The sequence below is a fragment of the Chenopodium quinoa genome, unplaced genomic scaffold, assembly GCF_001683475.1.
Source record: "Chenopodium quinoa cultivar QQ74 unplaced genomic scaffold, ASM168347v1, whole genome shotgun sequence".
NCBI classification, from domain to species: Eukaryota; Viridiplantae; Streptophyta; class Magnoliopsida; order Caryophyllales; family Amaranthaceae; genus Chenopodium; species Chenopodium quinoa.
Genome location: NW_018744128.1, coordinates 1,575,940 through 1,595,044, shown reverse-complemented (window position 1 = coordinate 1,595,044; position 19,105 = coordinate 1,575,940). Strand labels below are relative to the sequence as shown.

The 19,105-nt window shown below is 37.5% G+C and overlaps 2 protein-coding genes and 1 pseudogene across 4 annotated transcripts; all 3 read right to left on the bottom strand.

Annotated features, from left to right (window-relative positions):
- Positions 1-45: 45 nt before the first annotated feature.
- Positions 46-3,161, bottom strand: LOC110692761 (annotated as a pseudogene).
- A 334-nt stretch (positions 3,162-3,495) lies between these two features.
- Positions 3,496-6,229, bottom strand: LOC110692762 (flavonoid 3'-monooxygenase-like). The gene is made up of 2 exons (XM_021869826.1): positions 4,580-6,229; positions 3,496-4,363 (listed from the first exon to the last, which is right to left on the bottom strand). The coding sequence occupies exons 1-2, from the start codon at positions 5,519-5,521 to the stop codon at positions 3,716-3,718; spliced, it is 1,590 nt and encodes a 529-aa protein (XP_021725518.1). The 5' UTR covers positions 5,522-6,229; the 3' UTR covers positions 3,496-3,715.
- Positions 6,230-6,366: 137 nt separating this feature from the next.
- LOC110692765 (flavonoid 3'-monooxygenase-like) lies at positions 6,367-18,797 on the bottom strand. 3 transcript variants are annotated; one of them, XM_021869828.1, is made up of 6 exons: positions 18,588-18,797; positions 16,616-17,005; positions 15,996-16,088; positions 15,577-15,838; positions 7,591-9,577; positions 6,367-7,122 (listed from the first exon to the last, which is right to left on the bottom strand). In XM_021869828.1, exons 5-6 carry the CDS (start codon positions 8,509-8,511, stop codon positions 6,499-6,501), a joined length of 1,545 nt encoding a protein of 514 aa, XP_021725520.1. In that variant the 5' UTR covers positions 8,512-9,577; positions 15,577-15,838; positions 15,996-16,088; positions 16,616-17,005; positions 18,588-18,797; the 3' UTR covers positions 6,367-6,498. The 3 variants fall into 3 exon arrangements, with proteins under 3 accessions (XP_021725520.1, XP_021725521.1, XP_021725522.1); XM_021869829.1 differs by having other exon boundaries at positions 16,616-16,691; XM_021869830.1 differs by lacking the exon at positions 16,616-17,005.
- Positions 18,798-19,105: the final 308 nt, after the last annotated feature.

Here is a 19,105-nt window from a genome sequence, read left to right as displayed (position 1 = left end):
GTGGGAAGAAAACCACCCTTGAAACAGCCACAAAAAACAAACTTCATCTAGGAAGATCCTAATCATGGAGGAGGGTAATGACAAAAAAGATAAAGTAACAGAGTAAACAAGCTGCAACAAATAGATTTTTTTTAGGGGGGGAGGAATATATGGGTTGCAAGAATGCCTTTTCTTATAAGGCAAACAGAAAGCATAATTAAGCCTCATCTTGCAAGACACTAATCATACATCTTTGCTAAGTCAGTTCATTTAGTACCACAAGATCAAATCTCTTTCTAGCTTAAATTGCCCTTATTACAGCTTGAAAGACTCATAGGCCCCATACAATAAAAAGAATCTGAGACAAAACTGTCAAACAAAAAAAAAATCAATCACCAGACCGACCAGATAAGTAATGGTGTTCAGACGCGTTCTCTAATAGATTGCCAAACAGAATTAATATGGTTAACAAAGGCAGATAATCACACAATAAAAGATTTGCAGTGAGGTGAGTTATCAAACCTGTAAAGCAGTACCCTTTTTCCCTTTAGTCTGAGTCATCGCTATCGATTGACTGAGTTATTAACAGAGGGAAGGCTGAAACTAGAGATTGTCAGCCGAAGTGGATGGTGTTTTTGTTTCATATATATCTTCTGAGAATTGAAATATGTGATAATCCTGATACAAGAAAGATAAGTAACTATACATTATAATCATCAAATTACATGATGGAATTAATATTACTGCATAATATCTAGCTTTATAGGCTCTAGATAAGTAGCTATATAGTCTATATTATAATCATCAAATTACATGATGGAATCAACATTATTGTGTTAAAACTAGGTATATAGGCTCTGGAAAATGCTAATCATTGTATGAATATAGCTCCAAGCTGGAAAGCCTGATAACTGGCACAGCAATCAAAGGTTCTGATTTTTTCACAACAAGTCCAAATTTCTCAGAGAAATCAACCTCCGTTGTATCAGTTGGTAACTTCCATTCAAAAGCATTCATCAGTGAAGCTAACACAAGCACTGACATCCTCTCTGCAAGTGGAATACCAGGACATATTCTCCTGCCAGACCCGAATGGAAGAAACTGAAAGTGACTGCCCAAGTAGTCTACACTTGCAGAAGATGTGCTTAAAAAACGTTCTGGTTGGAACAGTAATGGATCTTCCCAAAGCTTTGGGTCTCTCTGAATAGCATATACATTTAGGAATATGCGAGCACCCTTTGGTACCATATATCCCCCTACGCTAGTATCTTTGCTCGGACAATGGGGAATGAGCAGAGGAGAAGATGGGTGCATACGAAGTGTTTCCTTCACAACTGCATTTAGATACTTCAACTTTGGTAAATGCACCTCTTCAACTGTATTATTCAATCCCACAACCTCGGTTAATTCTTCTTGGAATTTCCTCACTACTCGTGGATGCTGCAGCATCTCTGCCATAGCCCATTCAACCATAGCAGCTGTTGTATCTGTGCCCCCAATCACAATGTCCTTAAAAATGTAACAATGAAATTTAAATAAGTATATTGTTAACAAGGACGAGAAAATTGAAAGATTATATATAGTTGGTAATGACATATACCATGAGTATGGCCTTAACTTGTGGCAAGGTTAGTGATGTCGCAGGATCATCAAGTTTGGTAAGCTGCAAGAGGTGCCCCAGAAAATCCTTCTGCAATTTTGGATTTCCTGTACTGTGACGATTTATGGCTGAATCAAGTATATCTTCAAGGCGGTGAGAGATCATTTTCATTCTACGCTCTACCCCCTGTATATCAAACCATGCCAGCAAAGGAAAAAAATCTGAGATATTTAGTGCCCCTAAGAGTTCCACATCTTCATCTATGACAGCTCGAAATTCAGCATTAATCACAGAACCATCCTCTCCATTCAGTGTATCCCCCCAGATCATGCTCATAACTGAGCTGAGAAGGGTAAAAAAAGCTATTTCACCTATATCAACCAGCTGACCAGCATTACTATATCATAGATCATTTTTTTCACCTGCTGCTTCCTGAGATGATAACTAGCATCAAGACTAGCACGACTCATCATTTGACTGACGAAAATCTTCCTCATCTTTCTCCATTCAAATCCATAATCTGAGAACCCAATATCCATTGTCCCAAACAAAACACTCCTTGCAGCAACAGTGGGATCTCCTCTATTAGCAAAAATGACATCCTGATCCCTGACCACCTCTTTTACTATAGATGGGGAGGTCACCACGATGCATTCTTTAGTTCCAAGCTTGACTTTGAAGATTGGACCATACAAACTGGCCAAATGATTAAAGCTGTGGTGGAGATTGGAGCCCAGAAAAGGGAGATATCCAACAAAAGGTAAGCCATAAGGTCCAGGAGGTAGAGGAGGCTTCTTGTTTCGCTTCTTGGCATTGAAAACAAACCAAAATATAATCAACGAGGGGACTAGGATGGTCAAGATATTTCGGGAAGTTTCATCAGCTTTATTGCTGGTGCTCCACCACCATGACCACATACTGGTTGCTTCCTGTGACATGTTAGGTATGTGGAAATGAAGGTATTGAATTGCATAGGCAGGCATCGGTTAAGCTTAAGGAATATATGGCCGTACTGGACTATGTGACTGAATTGTGTTCAGGAACTTCAGAAAAAATAATGAAGCAATTCCGAAATGAAGCAAATGACAGAATGCTCATTCTCTAGCAATGCAGAAAGGCTTAACAAAATATGTACCTTTCACTGCAAGATCTACAAAGGGTCCACCTACATCTCATATGTGGTGCTCAGAACCTCAAAATATCCTGATGATTGGCTAACTTGCAGCAGGAAGTCTCAACAAGACAAATAATTGTCATTGACAGCTTTAGAAAAGGACAGCATTTCATATGTGGTGGTTAATGCTTGAAGATATGAAGAAAGGGACAACATTTCATATGATTTTGAGAAATGATATAATGCATATATTCTAGGCTTGCAACAAATAAGAAGTTCTGGATTGAAGGCCGCACGAGGCTCGTACAGGCACTAGCCTAAGGAAAAGTCATAACCAAACATTATTGGGTAGATTAAATGATCCATCTCAAACAAAAAACAAAATAAAACATGAAAGTACGAATTATGAACTTATACCTCCTTCTTCAACCCATGATTAGCATGTACTGAAAAAGGAATTCGCAGCTTAAAGTTAACAATCTGCTCATTTCTACAGTTCTAGAACGGAAAGAGTTGCAATGTTGCACATGAAAGAATGGAACATGATCAGAAACGATGATATACTGTAAGTGCTCTTGCTGAGATTATAGAGAAAGCATATTTGATAGTCACAGGAAAAATAATTCACTGAAGCTAGCACAAAGTACCACAGTTTATACTCCATCCAGTCTAAATTCAACTCGTTTGAGCCAAGTGATCAAACCTGACAAGAAGTGTCTTTGATCCTATGAGTAATAGTCATCATGTTTAATTGGTTGTGTTGAAACTAAAGATTTTTTCTGGCAGCATATGTATCTGACAATTGAAAAATGTGAAAATTCTGATTCATAAGACAAGCAACTACATTATAGACATCAAATTACATGATGTAATTACACATTATCATCTTCTCTTGGTTATCTATTATACGTCAATGCCAACTAATTAACTGGAGTAACAGGGGAAAAAATTAATAAGGAAACCTGTTGCAAAGATGTGTATTAACAACTGTACATTTCTTTTATTGTGACAGTATTCGAATATTATTTATCATTCTTCGAATAGAGACCTAAGTTGGAGATTCTAGGACTCGGCACAGCAATCAAAGGTTTTGATTTTTTCACAACAATTCCAAATTTCTCTGATAAATCAACCTCCACTGCGCCATTTGGTAACTTCCACTGGAAAGCATGCAGCATTGAAGCCAAAACAAGCATTGATGTCCTCTCTGCAAGTGGAATTCCGGGACACATTCTCCTTCCCGACCCAAATGGAAGATACTGAAAATGGTTGCCCAAGTAGTCCATTTTCTCAGCAGCAGACCCACTTAAAAACCGCTCAGCCTTAAACAGTAATGGATCTTCCCAAATAAGGGGATCCCTCTGAATAGTGTATAAGTTGAGGAAGACACGAGCACCCTTTGGTATGTGATACCCTCCTATAGTAGAAGGCTCACTTGGACAATGAGGAACGAGGAGAGGGAGAGGTGGGTGCAAACGAAGTGTCTCCTTTGCAACTGCATTCAGATACTTTAACTCAGGCAAATGAACCTCTTCAACTGTTTTATTTAATCCCACAATTTCAGTTAGTTCTTCTTGGACATTCCTCATTACTTCTGGGTGTCGCAATATCTCCGCCATAGCCCACTCAACCATAGCAACTGTTGTATCTGTTCCCCCAACCACAACATCCTAAAAGATACCAATTTGCAGATAAATATACAGAAAAGTAATAAACTTATATTATTTGCACACACAAGCTACAACATCCTAATTTATACCAAGTGTAGTTTGTGAATAGTGCAAAAATGTATCAACTAAAAAGACCAGAGGAAGTATATAATTGAAAAATCAGCAAAAAAAAAAAAAAAATAATATTAATAAATAAAAAGGGAATATTACACTTACAAGGAGCATGGCCTTAACTTGAGGCAAGGTTAGTGATGTTGCATGATCCTCAAATTTGGTAAGCTGCATGAGATGCCCTAGGAAATCCTTCCGCTGAATACTTGCTCCAGCATAGTGATGTATGGCTTTATCATAAATCTCTTCATTCCGTTTTGAGATTATCCTCATTTTGCGCTCTATTCCCTGCAAATCAAACCTAGCAAGCAAAGGGAAAAAATCTGAAATATTTGGTGCCCCTAGAAGTTCTAGCTGTTCATTTACGACAGCTCGAAATTCAGAGTCAATGACAGACCCCTCATTCCCTTTCAATGTATCCCCCCATACCATACTCATAACAGAACCAACAAGAGTTAAGAATGCTAGGTCACCTATATCAACCAACTGACCAGCTTTTTCATAGGTTTCATTTATCATTTTCTTCACATGCTGTTTCCTTAGATAATAACTGGCATCAAGACGAGCATTACTAAGCATCTCAGTGGCAAATATTCTTCTCATCTTTCTCCATTCAACACCATAATCGGAAAAGGCAATATCCATCGACCCAAACAAAAGACTTTTAGCAGCAATAAGGGGTGCTCGGTTAGCAAACACGACATCATGGTCCCTAACCACCTCCTTGACTAGAGACGGTGAGGAGACCACAATGCATTCATTACTTCCAAGCCGGAATCTGAATATTGGACCATATAAACTGGCTAACTTGTGAAAGCAATGATGGAGATTGGAATCCAGAAAAGGGAGGTATCCAACTAAAGGCAGGCCACGCGGTCCAGGAGGCAAAGGAGGATTCTCCTTGTTTTGCTTCCTGGCAGCGAAAATGAACCAGAAAATAATGAACAAGGGAGCAAGGATGGTCAAGATGTTTCGCAAAGTTTCGCCTTCCTTATTGCTAGAACTCCACCACCATGACCACACACTGGTTGCTTCAGGCAACAACATGCTAGTTTTTGTGAGAAGATGAAGAGAAAAGATTGAAGTGGTTAGGCCTAACTGATATTTAATGATGACAGTACATGTATAGTTTACAATAAATAGGCGGCAAAATAAGACTATCTCAGTTAATAATTTGCAACATTTGAGTATTATTTGTGAGGTATAAAATATTCAAAAGTTGCAAATAAAAGGTAGTATCACAGATACATGGTACTGATGCAATAGGTAGAAATTAGTCAAATAACAAATAAGGTGCAGATGATATATCCAGTATCAAGACAAATGTCAAAATATCATCCACTGTAAGCTCAACAAGGGTCCACCTGCATTTCATATGTGGTGGTGAATGATTGAATTATGTTCAGGTATGAAAAAATAACATTAAGCTGATAATTACTTTCTTTCTTGCTCAATTACCATGATTTGCAGATAAAATTAAACACTAATTCTAGCATCAAAATTAAAAGTACATGTATAGTGCTGATTTGCTACAAAGTAAATGATAATATCACTTGCTTTCAAGAAACAGATTTAGAGATAATTCATGGATGAAATTTGATTATGTACTTAATATTTGGTACTTGAATATAAAGGCAGTCAAATTTCTAAAATGGCAAGGTTTTTTTTTTTTTTTTTTTTTTTTTTTTTTTTTGGTTGACAAAAGCTATAGAATCTGATGTGAGTATTAGTCATTCATCAATGTAACAAAAACGCTTATAAATGCTTATTATAACTGCCTTACAAAAATTGTCATAATGGAAAAGGCAAACATCTTGGATAATCATAGGGAGGAAATAATTTATATAAGCTAATGAAACACAATGCTGTAGGTAATATATAGGAATGCAATGTTAAAAGCTTATAAACACGAAATTATATGCATTAAGAATATTTTTTTACTGTGCATCAACAATTACATGATTAAAATATAACCTGAAATGCAAAGCAACATACAGAAGAGCAGAATAATGCATAGAGCTTACTTATTCATACAGAGATGGACTAGATAATCTACACTCAGGGATTGCTATGAGAGGCTTTCTCAGGGACATGACGATCCCAAATTTCTCCTGAATATTCAGTTGTTCTCCCTCGGGCAGTTTCCAGTTAAAAGAATGTAGCAGTGAGGCCAGTGAAAACAGCACCATCTTCTCAGCCATTCCTATCCCAGCGCAAATCCTTCTGCCTGAGCTAAAAGGTAAGAAATTGAAGTCATCACTTCCACGGAAGTCAACTTTAGCACTTAAGAACCTTTCTGGGTCAAATTTTGATGGGTCAGTCCATATTGTAGGGTCTCGATGGATAGCCCATATATTGATGAAAACTCGGGAACCCTTGGGGATCGTATAGCCTCCAACAATGCAGGACTCACTCGGGGAATGAGGAACTAGCAAGGGAAGTACAGGATGCAAACGGAGTACTTCTTTCATGACAGCTTGCAGGTAAGGTAGTTTATAGATGTGATGCTCCTCCACCATGCTGTCTGTTCCAACCACTGTGTCCAGCTCTTGCTGGATCTTTTTCAGCACCTCTGGTTTGTTCATTATTTCTGCCATTGCAAGTTCAACTGTGTTTGAAGTTGTGTCAGTTCCTCCCACCACCATATCCTGCTCATAAAAATACATAATAATTAATATATATATATAAACAGAATGAAATGTATTGTTTTATAATGGTGGAACAATAAAGAACAGACACTGGAGATGAGCAAGACTCTAAACAGGGGAGGACCTATATTTCCATCACAATTACTTGTCTTCAAATTTCAATTACGGAAACATTGTTGTGTTTTAAAATATAGTAGCCTACAACTTTCAGAGTCAACCATAATCAGGTTTAACTTCACTAATACCCAAATCTACAGCGATTACATAATAAGCTTAAGATAACTGAGGCCTACACAAGCTTCAGATTAAGTTCAGTCTAATTCATGTACCCAAACCAAAGTTCAATCAGTATGGTCCTACTAAGAGTGTCAATCACAAGGCAAAATCATATCTTGATGCAGTAAATATGCAAAATTATCAGTTATAATTTTCAACTGTAATTAAGAGTATTACAGTAAAGAAGCATACCATGAGCAAAGATTTAAGATGGGTCATGGAAAATGACACCTTATCATTGCCTTCACCCTCATAATCATCCTTTAATTGCAACAAAACCTCCAGAAAATCCTTCTCTTTCTTCCTCCCGCCATCTCCCTCCCTATTATTTCTCAGCCGTTGATCAATCACATTCTCAAAAATTTCATCCAACCACTTAGCACACTTCCTCATACTTTTCTCTATACCCTGCAAATCGAACAATGCCAAACTCGGAAAAAAGTCTGATATATTCGGTGCACCCAACAACCTTACAAACTCGGTCACCGCCACTCTAAACTCCGACTCAACCTTTTCTCTCTCTTCAATCCCCATGGCACCACCCCACAACATCCCTGTCACCACCCTGATCACCACCAAGAACACCTCCTCTCCTAGATTAACCGCCGTTTTCGTCCCCGCTTTCTCCGACAATCCCCGGATCATCTGCCGGGTTTCCTGCCGACGGATGCCATACAGAGCATCAAGTGTAGAAGCACCAAGCATCTCTCTCACAGTGACTTTACGCAGCAGCCGCCACGTGGGGCCGTAGGGAGACCAAACTATGTTGTGGCCGCCATACGTGGCCAATTTTCCAGCAATGGGTACATCACGGTTGGAAAAGATGACGTCATGATCTTTAAGCACCTCCTTAGCCAGAGCAGGAGAGGAGATGACAATACCGAGCTTCGTCCCAAGCCGGAGAGAGAAAATTGGGCCGTGGGTTTGGGCCAATGAAGCAAAGTAAGTGTGGAGTTCTGGGTCTAGTGAGAGGAGGTTCCCTAGTATGGGAAGGCCCAATGGGCCTGGGGGGAGTGGTGGTTGGTGGTGGTTCTGTTTTCTGGTGAAGAAGATTATAGCCAAAAACACAGTGAGGAGGGTCAGTAGTAGAATTATCCAGGTTTCTGAAATCATGGTGGCTTTTTTCTTTCTTTTTTTGAGGCAACCTCTAAAATGGTTGGATCAATAATAGTACAATAAAATAAAATAAGCAGCTAATCAGTCTGAATAAATAAATATATTACTCTGTCCACTTTTATTTATGTAGACTTTTGTTTCGGGAAAAATTAAGTGGATGTAAGAAACATATAGGTGAAAGTGGAACTGAGTAAAAATGTGTAAATATTGTGGGACAAAAGAAGCGTGTTTGAAAAATAGATTAAATCAATGACGGGTAAATAAATAGTTAAAAAATTATTAATGGATACATAAAAACATAAAATAAATGTATAAATAAACAGAAACAGAGAGTATCTAATTAAATATTCTGGTGCACATCGCATTAAGTGCAGTAGCTGACAGCCAAATCTGTACATGACGTCTTGGGAGTTGAGTGGATAAATTTAAAGCCTTTGCCAAAATGTCAAGCAAATTGGACCTCAAACTAAATTGCAGAAAATATAAAACAAACAAAATTCTCTGATAAAAAATGTTTGGTGCCTGCTGATTCTGAAATAACCTCTAAAATCTGCTGTCAAATTATTCAGTAGTAGGCTTAGGTCAATCAATGGTCACATAGAAACTACCTCTTTGTTACTGTAGTGGTATTTATAATTTACCTATAAGACTTCAACTAGTTGGCTCGTAAACTTGTAATTAATACATAAACTTGGTCACCCTCGTTGGCTCTATCCAATAAACTTAAGTTGGATTATGGTCAAATGTACAACAAGTGATTCAAGTCAAAGCGTATGCTTCAGCAATTTTATGCATTGCTATTTATTAAGGGTTTTGCAATAATGATTCTCAGTGGGTTTATGGTTTATCAAGAAAAAAAGAAGACAAAAAGTTTAAAATTACCTCCCAAGGACTCAACTAGCCACAGCTAGGTAAGCGGCAAATATATACTTGCTGAAACCCCCAACAGAAAGTTCCATATACGTATGTGGTAGTTGCTGCTTCACATCTTACGCATCCGAAATCATAAACCATGCATGGTTTTGAATGAGTGAAGAAAAGTCATTGGCATAACTTTCATCATCTGGTTCACACAACCAATCATATTGATGTTAACTCTAAAAACACATACAAAAGTAATGTTCATCAACATGCTTTAAACCTATAGCAAATATGTCACAAAATGCCCCTGGACTTTGATAAAACTTCACATCTGAAATTGCACATAAATTTAACCTTGAAAAAAAACGTAACAAAAAGGTTGGAAAAAAAGAATTGGACAATAAGATGCTTGCATCAACAATGTTCAGAAATCCATAAACCTAGGTAATACCAGCTCTTCAAAATGTAAGCCTTGCATGTTGCATCCAGGAAAAAAAGACAGTCTTGCTTCTTAGAAAGCATATCAGCAATGGGTGAACACAATCACAGTTCCAATTCAAAGCTTATTAGGCACGCAATCAAAGATTTGTAGACTTACTACTTATACCAAGAGAATGATTTTCATTAAAGCATTATATTTTGCAACCTTTCATGCACCATTTACTTGATCATCTGAGTAAAATTCATATCTACAGCAAAGTTGCTTCTAAATCCTTGCTACTTAGCTGATCTGAATCAAATTTACAGTCAGCCAGACCAATTAAAATATAAACAATTTCCACATGCCACGTTATCCATTGAGACATCAACAATAGAACAAGATAAAGAAGATATAAGCTTGTTCTACATATCTTCTGCAATCTCTTTGGTAGTGATCCCATTCCTGAGAGTTTTTTTTGCTTCATTTTGTTGGTGAAAAAGGAAAACCTTCAAATCAACAAACTTGGGCAGCATGCTAAAACTCACATATGCACAAAAGACTAACATATATTCCCATCATAAAAACTTTCTATTCATGCTTAATCACTGATTATTAATAATTCAGTACATTTGCAAAGTTAATACAAATATCAAAATTAACTCCATGAAATCAATGTAAGGAATTGATGAATATCAGTCTGTCATAAGGTCCACAACATCAATTGCTAGTTTAAAACACTGGAAACTTTAAATTCATGCCATCACAGCTACATTCCTTCAAGATGCATTACCCAAGTTTACCAACTAAAAAAACTGATCGAATTCTTCCTGAAAATTGAAATGAAGAACTCAGAGAAACAGAAAGAATGGACAACTAATCAACAGTCACACTCATAAAAGCACACAGATTAAAATAGTAAATACAGAAGTTCCTAGATGAACTCTCCTAAAATTATCCTTCTCTTATCCTACAGTCACAGTCACTACACCAGTAATCTTCTGTCTCACCAATATCCTGCCACTGTAAACTAGAGAAACAGAACTAATCAACAGTCACACTCATAGAAGCACACTGATTAAAATAGTAAATGCAGAAGTTCCTAAATGAACTCTCCTAATATTATCCTTCTCTTATCCTACAGTCACAAGTCACTACTCCAGTAATCTTCTGTTTCACGACTCTCACCAATATCCTGCCACTGTAAACTATTTCATGGCAGCAAGAGTCCATAATTCATAAGTTATGAAAGCTGTAATGTTCTGCATTCCTGTACAATTTCAACCCAACATAGTTTACTGATAATCTGATATATTCTTAACTTACAAGGAGACCAAAATAGATAAGTTTACTTTGCTATCAAAAGACTCCCTGCATAAACAAAACTAGTATCACACTATAAATAAAAATAGATTTTGGCGGATTAACCAGGTTGCAAGAAACTTATTGAACTATGATATAATGATATGCATAAATAACAAACGTTTAGTGCTTGGTCAATCTGAACAGCAGAAGCTGAACTAACCTCTCATCAGTTGCCAAATTTTCCAAAATAGCTTGATACAAAGATCGTTAAAGAAGACGTAGAAACATCAATCAATCAAAGCCTTAATCCCATAACTAGGGTCGCCTACATGAACCAAACTTGATTATTCCATGTAATCATCGACAAAGATCCTCCTCCTCCATCCCTTACAATCCAATGCCTCATCCTCATGCAAATCCAAAAACTTCATATACTAACTCCTTCCAACCAAGTCATTTTCGGTCTCCCTCTCCTTCGTTTAACCCCTCCATGGTCCCACCCTTCCACTCTTCATACCGGTGCACCCTCGGGTCTTCGTCTTACATGCCCAAACCAATGCAGACGGTATTCCCTTAATTTGTCTGCAATGCCTGCCACTCCTACCTTCTTGCGGATAACCTCATTTATGATTCTATCTCTTAGAGTGTTCCCGCACATCCACCTTAACATTCGCATTTCTGTAACCTCCATCTTTTTAATGTGCTCCTTCTTAGAAGCCCAATATTCTGGACCATAGAGCAACACTTGTCTTGTGGCAGTCCTGTAGAATTTTCCCTTCAACTGTAAGGGAATACTTCGGTCACATAACACTCACGTGGCCACTCTCCACTTAAGCCACCCCGACTTAATCCCGTGGGTCACGTCTTAATTAATGTCACCATTTTTCTGGATGATTGACCCAAGATATTTAAAGCATTCACTCATGGTCAAGCCCTTCCATACATACCAAATATTCAGTCTTACTCCGACTTCGGTTAAACCCTCTAGATTCCAATCTTTGCCTCCATTGCTCCAACTTGGCATTAACTTCATCTTTAGTTACATCCATCAAAACGATATCATTCGCAAACAGCATACACCATGGTAATTCATCTTGAATTGGTCTAGTTACTTCATCTAGAACCATTGCAAAAAGGAAAGGGGTTAATGCAGACCCTTAATGCAATCCAAGTGTAATAGGAAAATCTTTTGTCAACCCTTCACATGTCCTCACATTTGTTGACACATCCCGATACATAACCTTAAACTGGTCACAGTACCTTCATGGGATACCTTTTTTCAACATTACCCACCAAAGCACCTCTCGTGACACCTTGTCATATTTGTAAAACTATAAGTTGATAAAAATGATAAAACTACAATATACCGTTAATTGTAATAAACCATTCCTCTTATTTACTCAAAATGTTATGCATTAACAAAACACTTTTTTTGTATATAAAATTATATGATAAAATCTCACAACTGAGAATAATGCACAGAGCTTACTTATTCATATAGAGATGGACTAGATAAGCTTAGGGATCACCATGAGATGCTTTCTCTTACTCAAGACTATCCCGAACTTTGCCAGAAGATTTAACTGTTCCCCCTCCAACAACTTCAAATCAAAGGAATGTAACAGAGAGGCTAGTGAAAATATGACCATCTTAATCTGTATGCCTCAGCTAAAGGGAAAGTAATTGTAGTCATTCCCAAAGTCAAACTTAGCATTCACAAACCTTTTTGGGTCAAAGTTTAATGAGTTAGGCCATATTGAAGGATCTCAATGAATAGCTCATGCATTGATGAAGACTTGGGAACCCTTGGGGATGGTGTAGCCTTCGACAACAGGGTAGTACAGGGTTCAAACAAAGTGCTTCTTTCATGACAACTTGTAGGTAAGGTAGTTATAGATGTGATGCTCCTTCACTATGCTATCTCTGCCAACTACTGTGTCCAACTCATGCTGTCACTCATGTTGTCTCTGGAATCTCTCTTTAGAGCTCCAAGAATTCTGCAGATGAATGCCTTAACCTATTTATAGGCACTGACTACATCCTAATCAGTTAGGATAACTACCCACTACACCCAATGATCTAGTATCTGCCCACTACTTGCATGGTTACTTAGATGCATCTGAACTTGTCATGCATGATCCCATAACCGTCCTACTATGTCATGCTCCTACATTTTAGAAGGCATGCATCAATTATGCTTATATGGCATACCCATTTTCCCTTAGTGCTTCTATTTTCTAGGGGCACTAAGTAAGTGGCGTAACTACCTTATGACGTGCCATTCTTCCCTCCGAATAGTTGCCCACGTTCTAGGCAACGCTCCACTACTTTGGTGCTCCAATTTTATAGGAATTGTTGTAGCAAATGGGTTAACCATGTTCCAAACTGACTTTGGACAAGATTCTAGTCAAGGTAACGTAACGGTTAGTCAACCAACTAACGACATGGACCTATATTTTAGGAGCTATAATTTGTCACGTGCCACCTCAGCATAACCGTCTTGAAATTTTAGGGAGAGTGGTGAAGTGTGGGTGATGACCATAACCGCCCACTATCTCCATAACACAACCCACCCTTGAATCAAGGCAACCATATGCTATCCACAATGATTAAGTTAACCATCAAGGAATCCCTACTATTATGGTCCACTAAAGGTATCTGTGGTAAGACCACAACATTTTGCCAAAGCTCTTCCTTAGTGACTAACCCATGGCCACATAAGTCCATGGTTCCACCATAGGAACCATAGTCATCGTTGGCTAGGTCGAGCTTGCTCCTCCATGGGGAAGCCTTTGTAGTCTCCACCATAGTATAGACTGTATAGACTTCCTGACATGATCCCAAGCACATTCCCATATCAAGCCACGCTTTGTTAGGCTAGCATGCATCGTATTTAGCCATAGGCTAGGTTGGTCCACCCACATACGCCTTGGTTAAGACCACCGAGTCAGTTTGTCCTATTAAGTGTTCAACTAAGCCATCCTCATGTGCTATAGTCCCCATAGACCATCCTATGTCCAAGACTATGCCCAAGCCTCCTAGCCATAGGGCCACCCTTAGGTTAGCCACCAGCTGACAGTAACACAATAATGGGCTCTCGGACCCAACCCTTTCACTTAAACCTTGGCCCTTAGGCCATGTATGATCCATTAGGGTCCTAATAAGTCCCATCAATCAATACGATAGATAGTTATGGAGTTTTGCCCATCAAAATACTCAAAGGTTCTTTTAGCGCGCGCTTGCGTGCTAGCGACAAGCCCAAGGCCTAGTTGGCTAAGCACTCGCTAACACTAAGGTCTAAGCACATGGGGTTATTCCTTATAACTTCACAAGCTTTAAACATGAGTGTGAGTTGCTTTTATCGTCACTTGGCTCGTTTCCCTTAAAGCGAGTGTATGCAAGTGAGATCTCGTAGGTCTTGCGTGCCTATGCGGGTTGGTCGAAGCTCTTGCGTGACTGTGACAAATGGCATCAAGTGCAGTGGCACTGAGCATCTCTCACACAAACCTTCCACAACAGCCGCCATGCAACCATAGGGAGACGACACGATGCTTTGGCCTCTGTACGTGGCCACTCTAACAGCAATGCACACATCATGGTTGGTGAATATGGTGTCATGGTCTTTAAGAACCTCCTTAGCTAGAGCCGACAAGGAGATTACCACACAAAGCTTCATTCTAAGCCGGAGAGAGAATATAGTAGGTTTGGGCCAAGGTGGTTAAGTAGTTTTGGAGTTCTGGATCTACTGAGAGGAGGTGGTTGTCTATGGTTTTATTTGCTGGTGGGGAAGAATATCAACAATAACACAATGAGGAGGATCAATAGTGTAGGAACCCAAATTTCTGAAATCATGGAGATTTCCTCTGCAATGGTTAAATTAGATGCAGCAGCTAATCATTCCAAAAAAAGCAATGATATTAATTTAATTTCATACACTGCAAATCTGCAATAGTAAGCTGACAACCAAATCACATGTCCTGTGATTCCTACCAAATATGTGCCTAACAACTTACAGGTTGCAAGAAAATTACTGATTTTTGACATAGATAGGTTACGAATGTTTGGTGCTTTAATTTGGATTGATTAGGTTGCAGGAAGGTTATTGATTTTTTAAATTGATGAATAACGAATGTTTGGAGCTTGATTGTACTGTACAGCTTAGCTCAGCTCAAGTTTAAACAGCTTTCAGATACATTGGTGTAATAGAAGTAGGTCACTTAAGGATCATGTATAAACATTTCTTTGAAATTATACAGGTAAGGGTATGTAAATCATCCATACTCGTTGGCCCTATGGCCTCTATCCCATCTTAAATTGGTTTATGGTCAAATACACAATAACAGACATGTCACAACTTAAACTTCTTCAATTGTATGTATTGACATTCTACAGAGGCTGAACACAAAAAATTGAATTTAAAAATGCACCGTAACAACGAACCTTGGAGCGAAAAAAATATTAGGAAGTAAGAAGCTTACATCAACGAGCTCCATAAATCTCTGAGGTAGAACAACCTCTTAATTTGTAAGCCTTCTATCCTTGAAGAAAAGGACATCCAAAAAAAGCTTAGCACAGCCCAGCTTCTTTATAAGCATTGAAGCAAGATGAATTCAATCCATAGAACCTTTCCTGAGCAACATATTTTTGAAGTCAAAGACTTGTAGCCTTGCCTCCTGAAATATGAAGAGCGTTTAAATTTGCAGCTTCAGAGACACATTGGTGCACCATTAACATGATCACCTGAATTAAATTCAAATGTCAAAGTTAATCTTCTACTACCCCATATATAACTAATCTCAGTCAAATATACAATCATATAGACCAAACAGACAATTTTATTACATGCCACATAATGCTATTAAGACATCATCAATAGAACAAGTGTAAAAAATTTTACCCAAAAGAGATATTTTGCAGCAAAGCTTGTTTGACATAACCTTTAGCCATATTTGAAGAAGAACTGAAGATCCAAAGAGTTCTTTTGCTCATTCTGTGGGTGAAAAAGACGAATTAGATTACATCAAACCACTTGGGCAGCGACCTCAGCTTGCACAAAATCAAATATTCAAAAAAGAAAACATATTGTACAAAATAGCAATCAGACAACTAATAAATATTTCCATCATTTAAACTTGATTCACAGTGTGTGTAAGACAATAAAGATACAAATGTTAATAACAAGAGTACCTTGGACAAACCTGTCTTTAATCATCCCTAAATTTCACTAAACAGTCATAGATTTGACCTTTTGTTCTTTCCAGATGTGAAGTTCAATGATCCTCATAACTTGGAGCTCTATAATCTACCCTACAAACTATAATTGATTGATTGCGCTCAGCATTTACTAATAAAACAAAGATTTAGGTTATTTGAAAGGACTAAAAGAAATTAAAATGTGAAGAAGGAATGCTGCAACCTTTTAGTCAGCAATTTAAGATCATGCAACATTTTCTTATGGGCATTATCCTCTAGATGAAGACTAATGGATAAAAAAATATAGCAACTATTGAGACGTACCAGTGCTACCATACATCTGACTAGAGCCTGGAGGAAGCATTTGAAGGAGCACCATACTAGCAGATGAGCTACTCTGCTGCATAATGGGCATAGACTACTTCAGCTACTTTGGGATTCATAAAAGATTTCTGATTCTTTGGGGAGAATAATGTTATATCATGCCCTAACACCATCAGATACATATTTGCAGGGGGGATAAATCTTTTGTTTTTATCTTGATCAAAAGAAACTTTATTCAGCAGATTCCTACACTGAACATTGACTGTAACTGCCCTAACCTTCTGCTTTGTCATAGTCTCACAGGAACAAGGTTCCCAAAAAGCAGGCTTCTCACAAACCATTTATGATTTATGTATAAATGGTAAAAGCTAAGCTTCCAAGAAGTTTAAGCTGAAATTCAATTATAAGATAAGTAAATAAAATCTCTATAGTTGATCAATTTTCCTCACCAGAACACTTCCTATCTTATAACAGAAATGAGAATTGAAGTAAGATATACATTAAAAATTGGAATGCTCTAAACTGAGACAACAAAATCTGAAATTTGACCTTGCGAAGAGATTCGGAATCATAAAACAAATTTAAGGAAAGGATTGCAGGGCAACAACCCTTTGCTACAATTGATAGTAGAAAAGGGCAGTTTTATGGCTCCAAAAATGTTCACATCTCAAGTACAACAAATAAATATGTACTGGTACTGCTCTAAACCACCACAAGCTGGTACTTCAAAACCCCTTTGAAGCCTAAATGGGATTAACAAGACGCTAATAGCAATGAAGTAAGTAAACAACCCACAATCCTATACAAATGAGTTTTCACGAGTAACATTGACGAATAACAGAACACAAAAAGACAAATCAAGCATATACTCCAAGTATTCAAAATAACAAGACATTTAGCTTTCAAGGCCAAACCTTTTCAGTTTTGACAACTACATTCAATCAGTATATCATCATATAAACAACAAAAAGACGTACTATTATAAAGACCTTTGTAAAGAAATGGCAATGATATAAATTATACACACTTGGACAAAGTAATCAACACAGTTTTAACTACGACAGCTCAAGTCAAATGTAATCCATGATTTGGAACAATGATCATATAGTTTAACCTACATTGTCCCTAGAAAAAATACTTACTCATAAACCTCTATCAAGTTGTCAACAGTTCAACACTACCCCCCCCCCCTCTCTCTCCTTATTGTACTTATTCCACTCCCAATAAATGAAAGAAGAGGATCTTACATGGAAGATAGAACCTTTGGTGGTACTAACTACTAAGGCTTTGACATTGTTGTTGTATTCCACAATCAATTCCCAACTTAAGACAAATTGAGCAACTTAGAGCAACTAATGTGTCTCATGGTCCAAAAGTAGAATTTCCCAACTTCTTACAAATTTCGCCAAACCTAACAATTTCATAGTTTTCCACTCTTTGACAAGTACAAACTCTTACTAATTTATCATATATTATCATACAATGTATGCCAATTAAATAGACGGCGCAATGTGGATGTCAACTAGTATATTTGAATAAAGTAGAGTGATATCAAACACCAAAAGCAAATCCCGTTATATTAGTCACCTTTTACGACTCTCTCTATACCAATAATAAATTAAGCGCGCAATACAACTTTTTAAAAAGCAAAATCATACAAACATACAATTGCCAATTTTCACATATAATACCTCAACTTTTGGGACTTGCCCCTCGTGTTCACCAAAAAAAAAACATATAATACCTCAAAAAGCCCTAATTTTTTATAAATTTTGACATATACAATTTTCACAAATAAAACTTGAGAAAATCACAAACATATTGGATGAATTTCAGCCAGTAACCAACATCAATTCCTTAAATCAAAACGAAAACGCAGCTTATATGTTATACATGAATTAATTCGACTTATCAACAAATAATTGAAAAACCTAGGCGTAAAATTAGGAGAAAGAAAGAGGAAGAAGATTACATGATGGAGATCGCCGGAAAATTAGGGTTTCGCGGTGGTTAGACTTGTCGTGATATTTGGTCGGCGATTTGCAAAAGTCAGACAAACCAGGAAATAAAAAATTACTCCGTACTGTAAAAACTGTATAAATAGTGTCAAAAATCAACACACATAAAAAAAAAACGTACATAAGTACATTAGCTGCCGCCAGAAACGGAAATGCCTTTTTGCTATTTGACTTAAAACCCACCACGAACTAATTGCATACTAAATTGGCATATAGCTTTACATTTTTGGTTGTCAAAACACGTAGTTTTTTTTTTTTTTTTTTTTGTATGAGTTGTAGCACAGATGGCCAAATTCTAAGGCCATTGAGTTAGGATAGAAATTAGAGGTCCACATGAAGTGTATAAACATGATTATGAAAAATATAGAAACTAATAATAATAATGGCAAGTACTTTAGTTAAGCACTTTGCAATAATCTTCCTTCCTGGCACAATGGCATTCTGGCACTTTGCAAACTCTCTTTAATTTAGC

Excerpts from the sequence above, each read along its gene's own strand:
- LOC110692762 (XM_021869826.1), bottom strand. The coding sequence starts at position 5,521 with ATGTTGTTGCCTGAAGCAACCAGTGTGTGGTCATGGTGGTGGAGTTCT. Across the intron at positions 4,364-4,579 it reads AAGTTAAGGCCATGCTCCTT|GATGTTGTGGTTGGGGGAAC; the intron begins GTAAGTGTAATA and ends GGTATCTTTTAG.
- LOC110692765 (XM_021869828.1), bottom strand. The coding sequence starts at position 8,511 with ATGATTTCAGAAACCTGGATAATTCTACTACTGACCCTCCTCACTGTG. Across the intron at positions 7,123-7,590 it reads ATCTTAAATCTTTGCTCATG|GATATGGTGGTGGGAGGAAC; the intron begins GTATGCTTCTTT and ends TTTTATGAGCAG.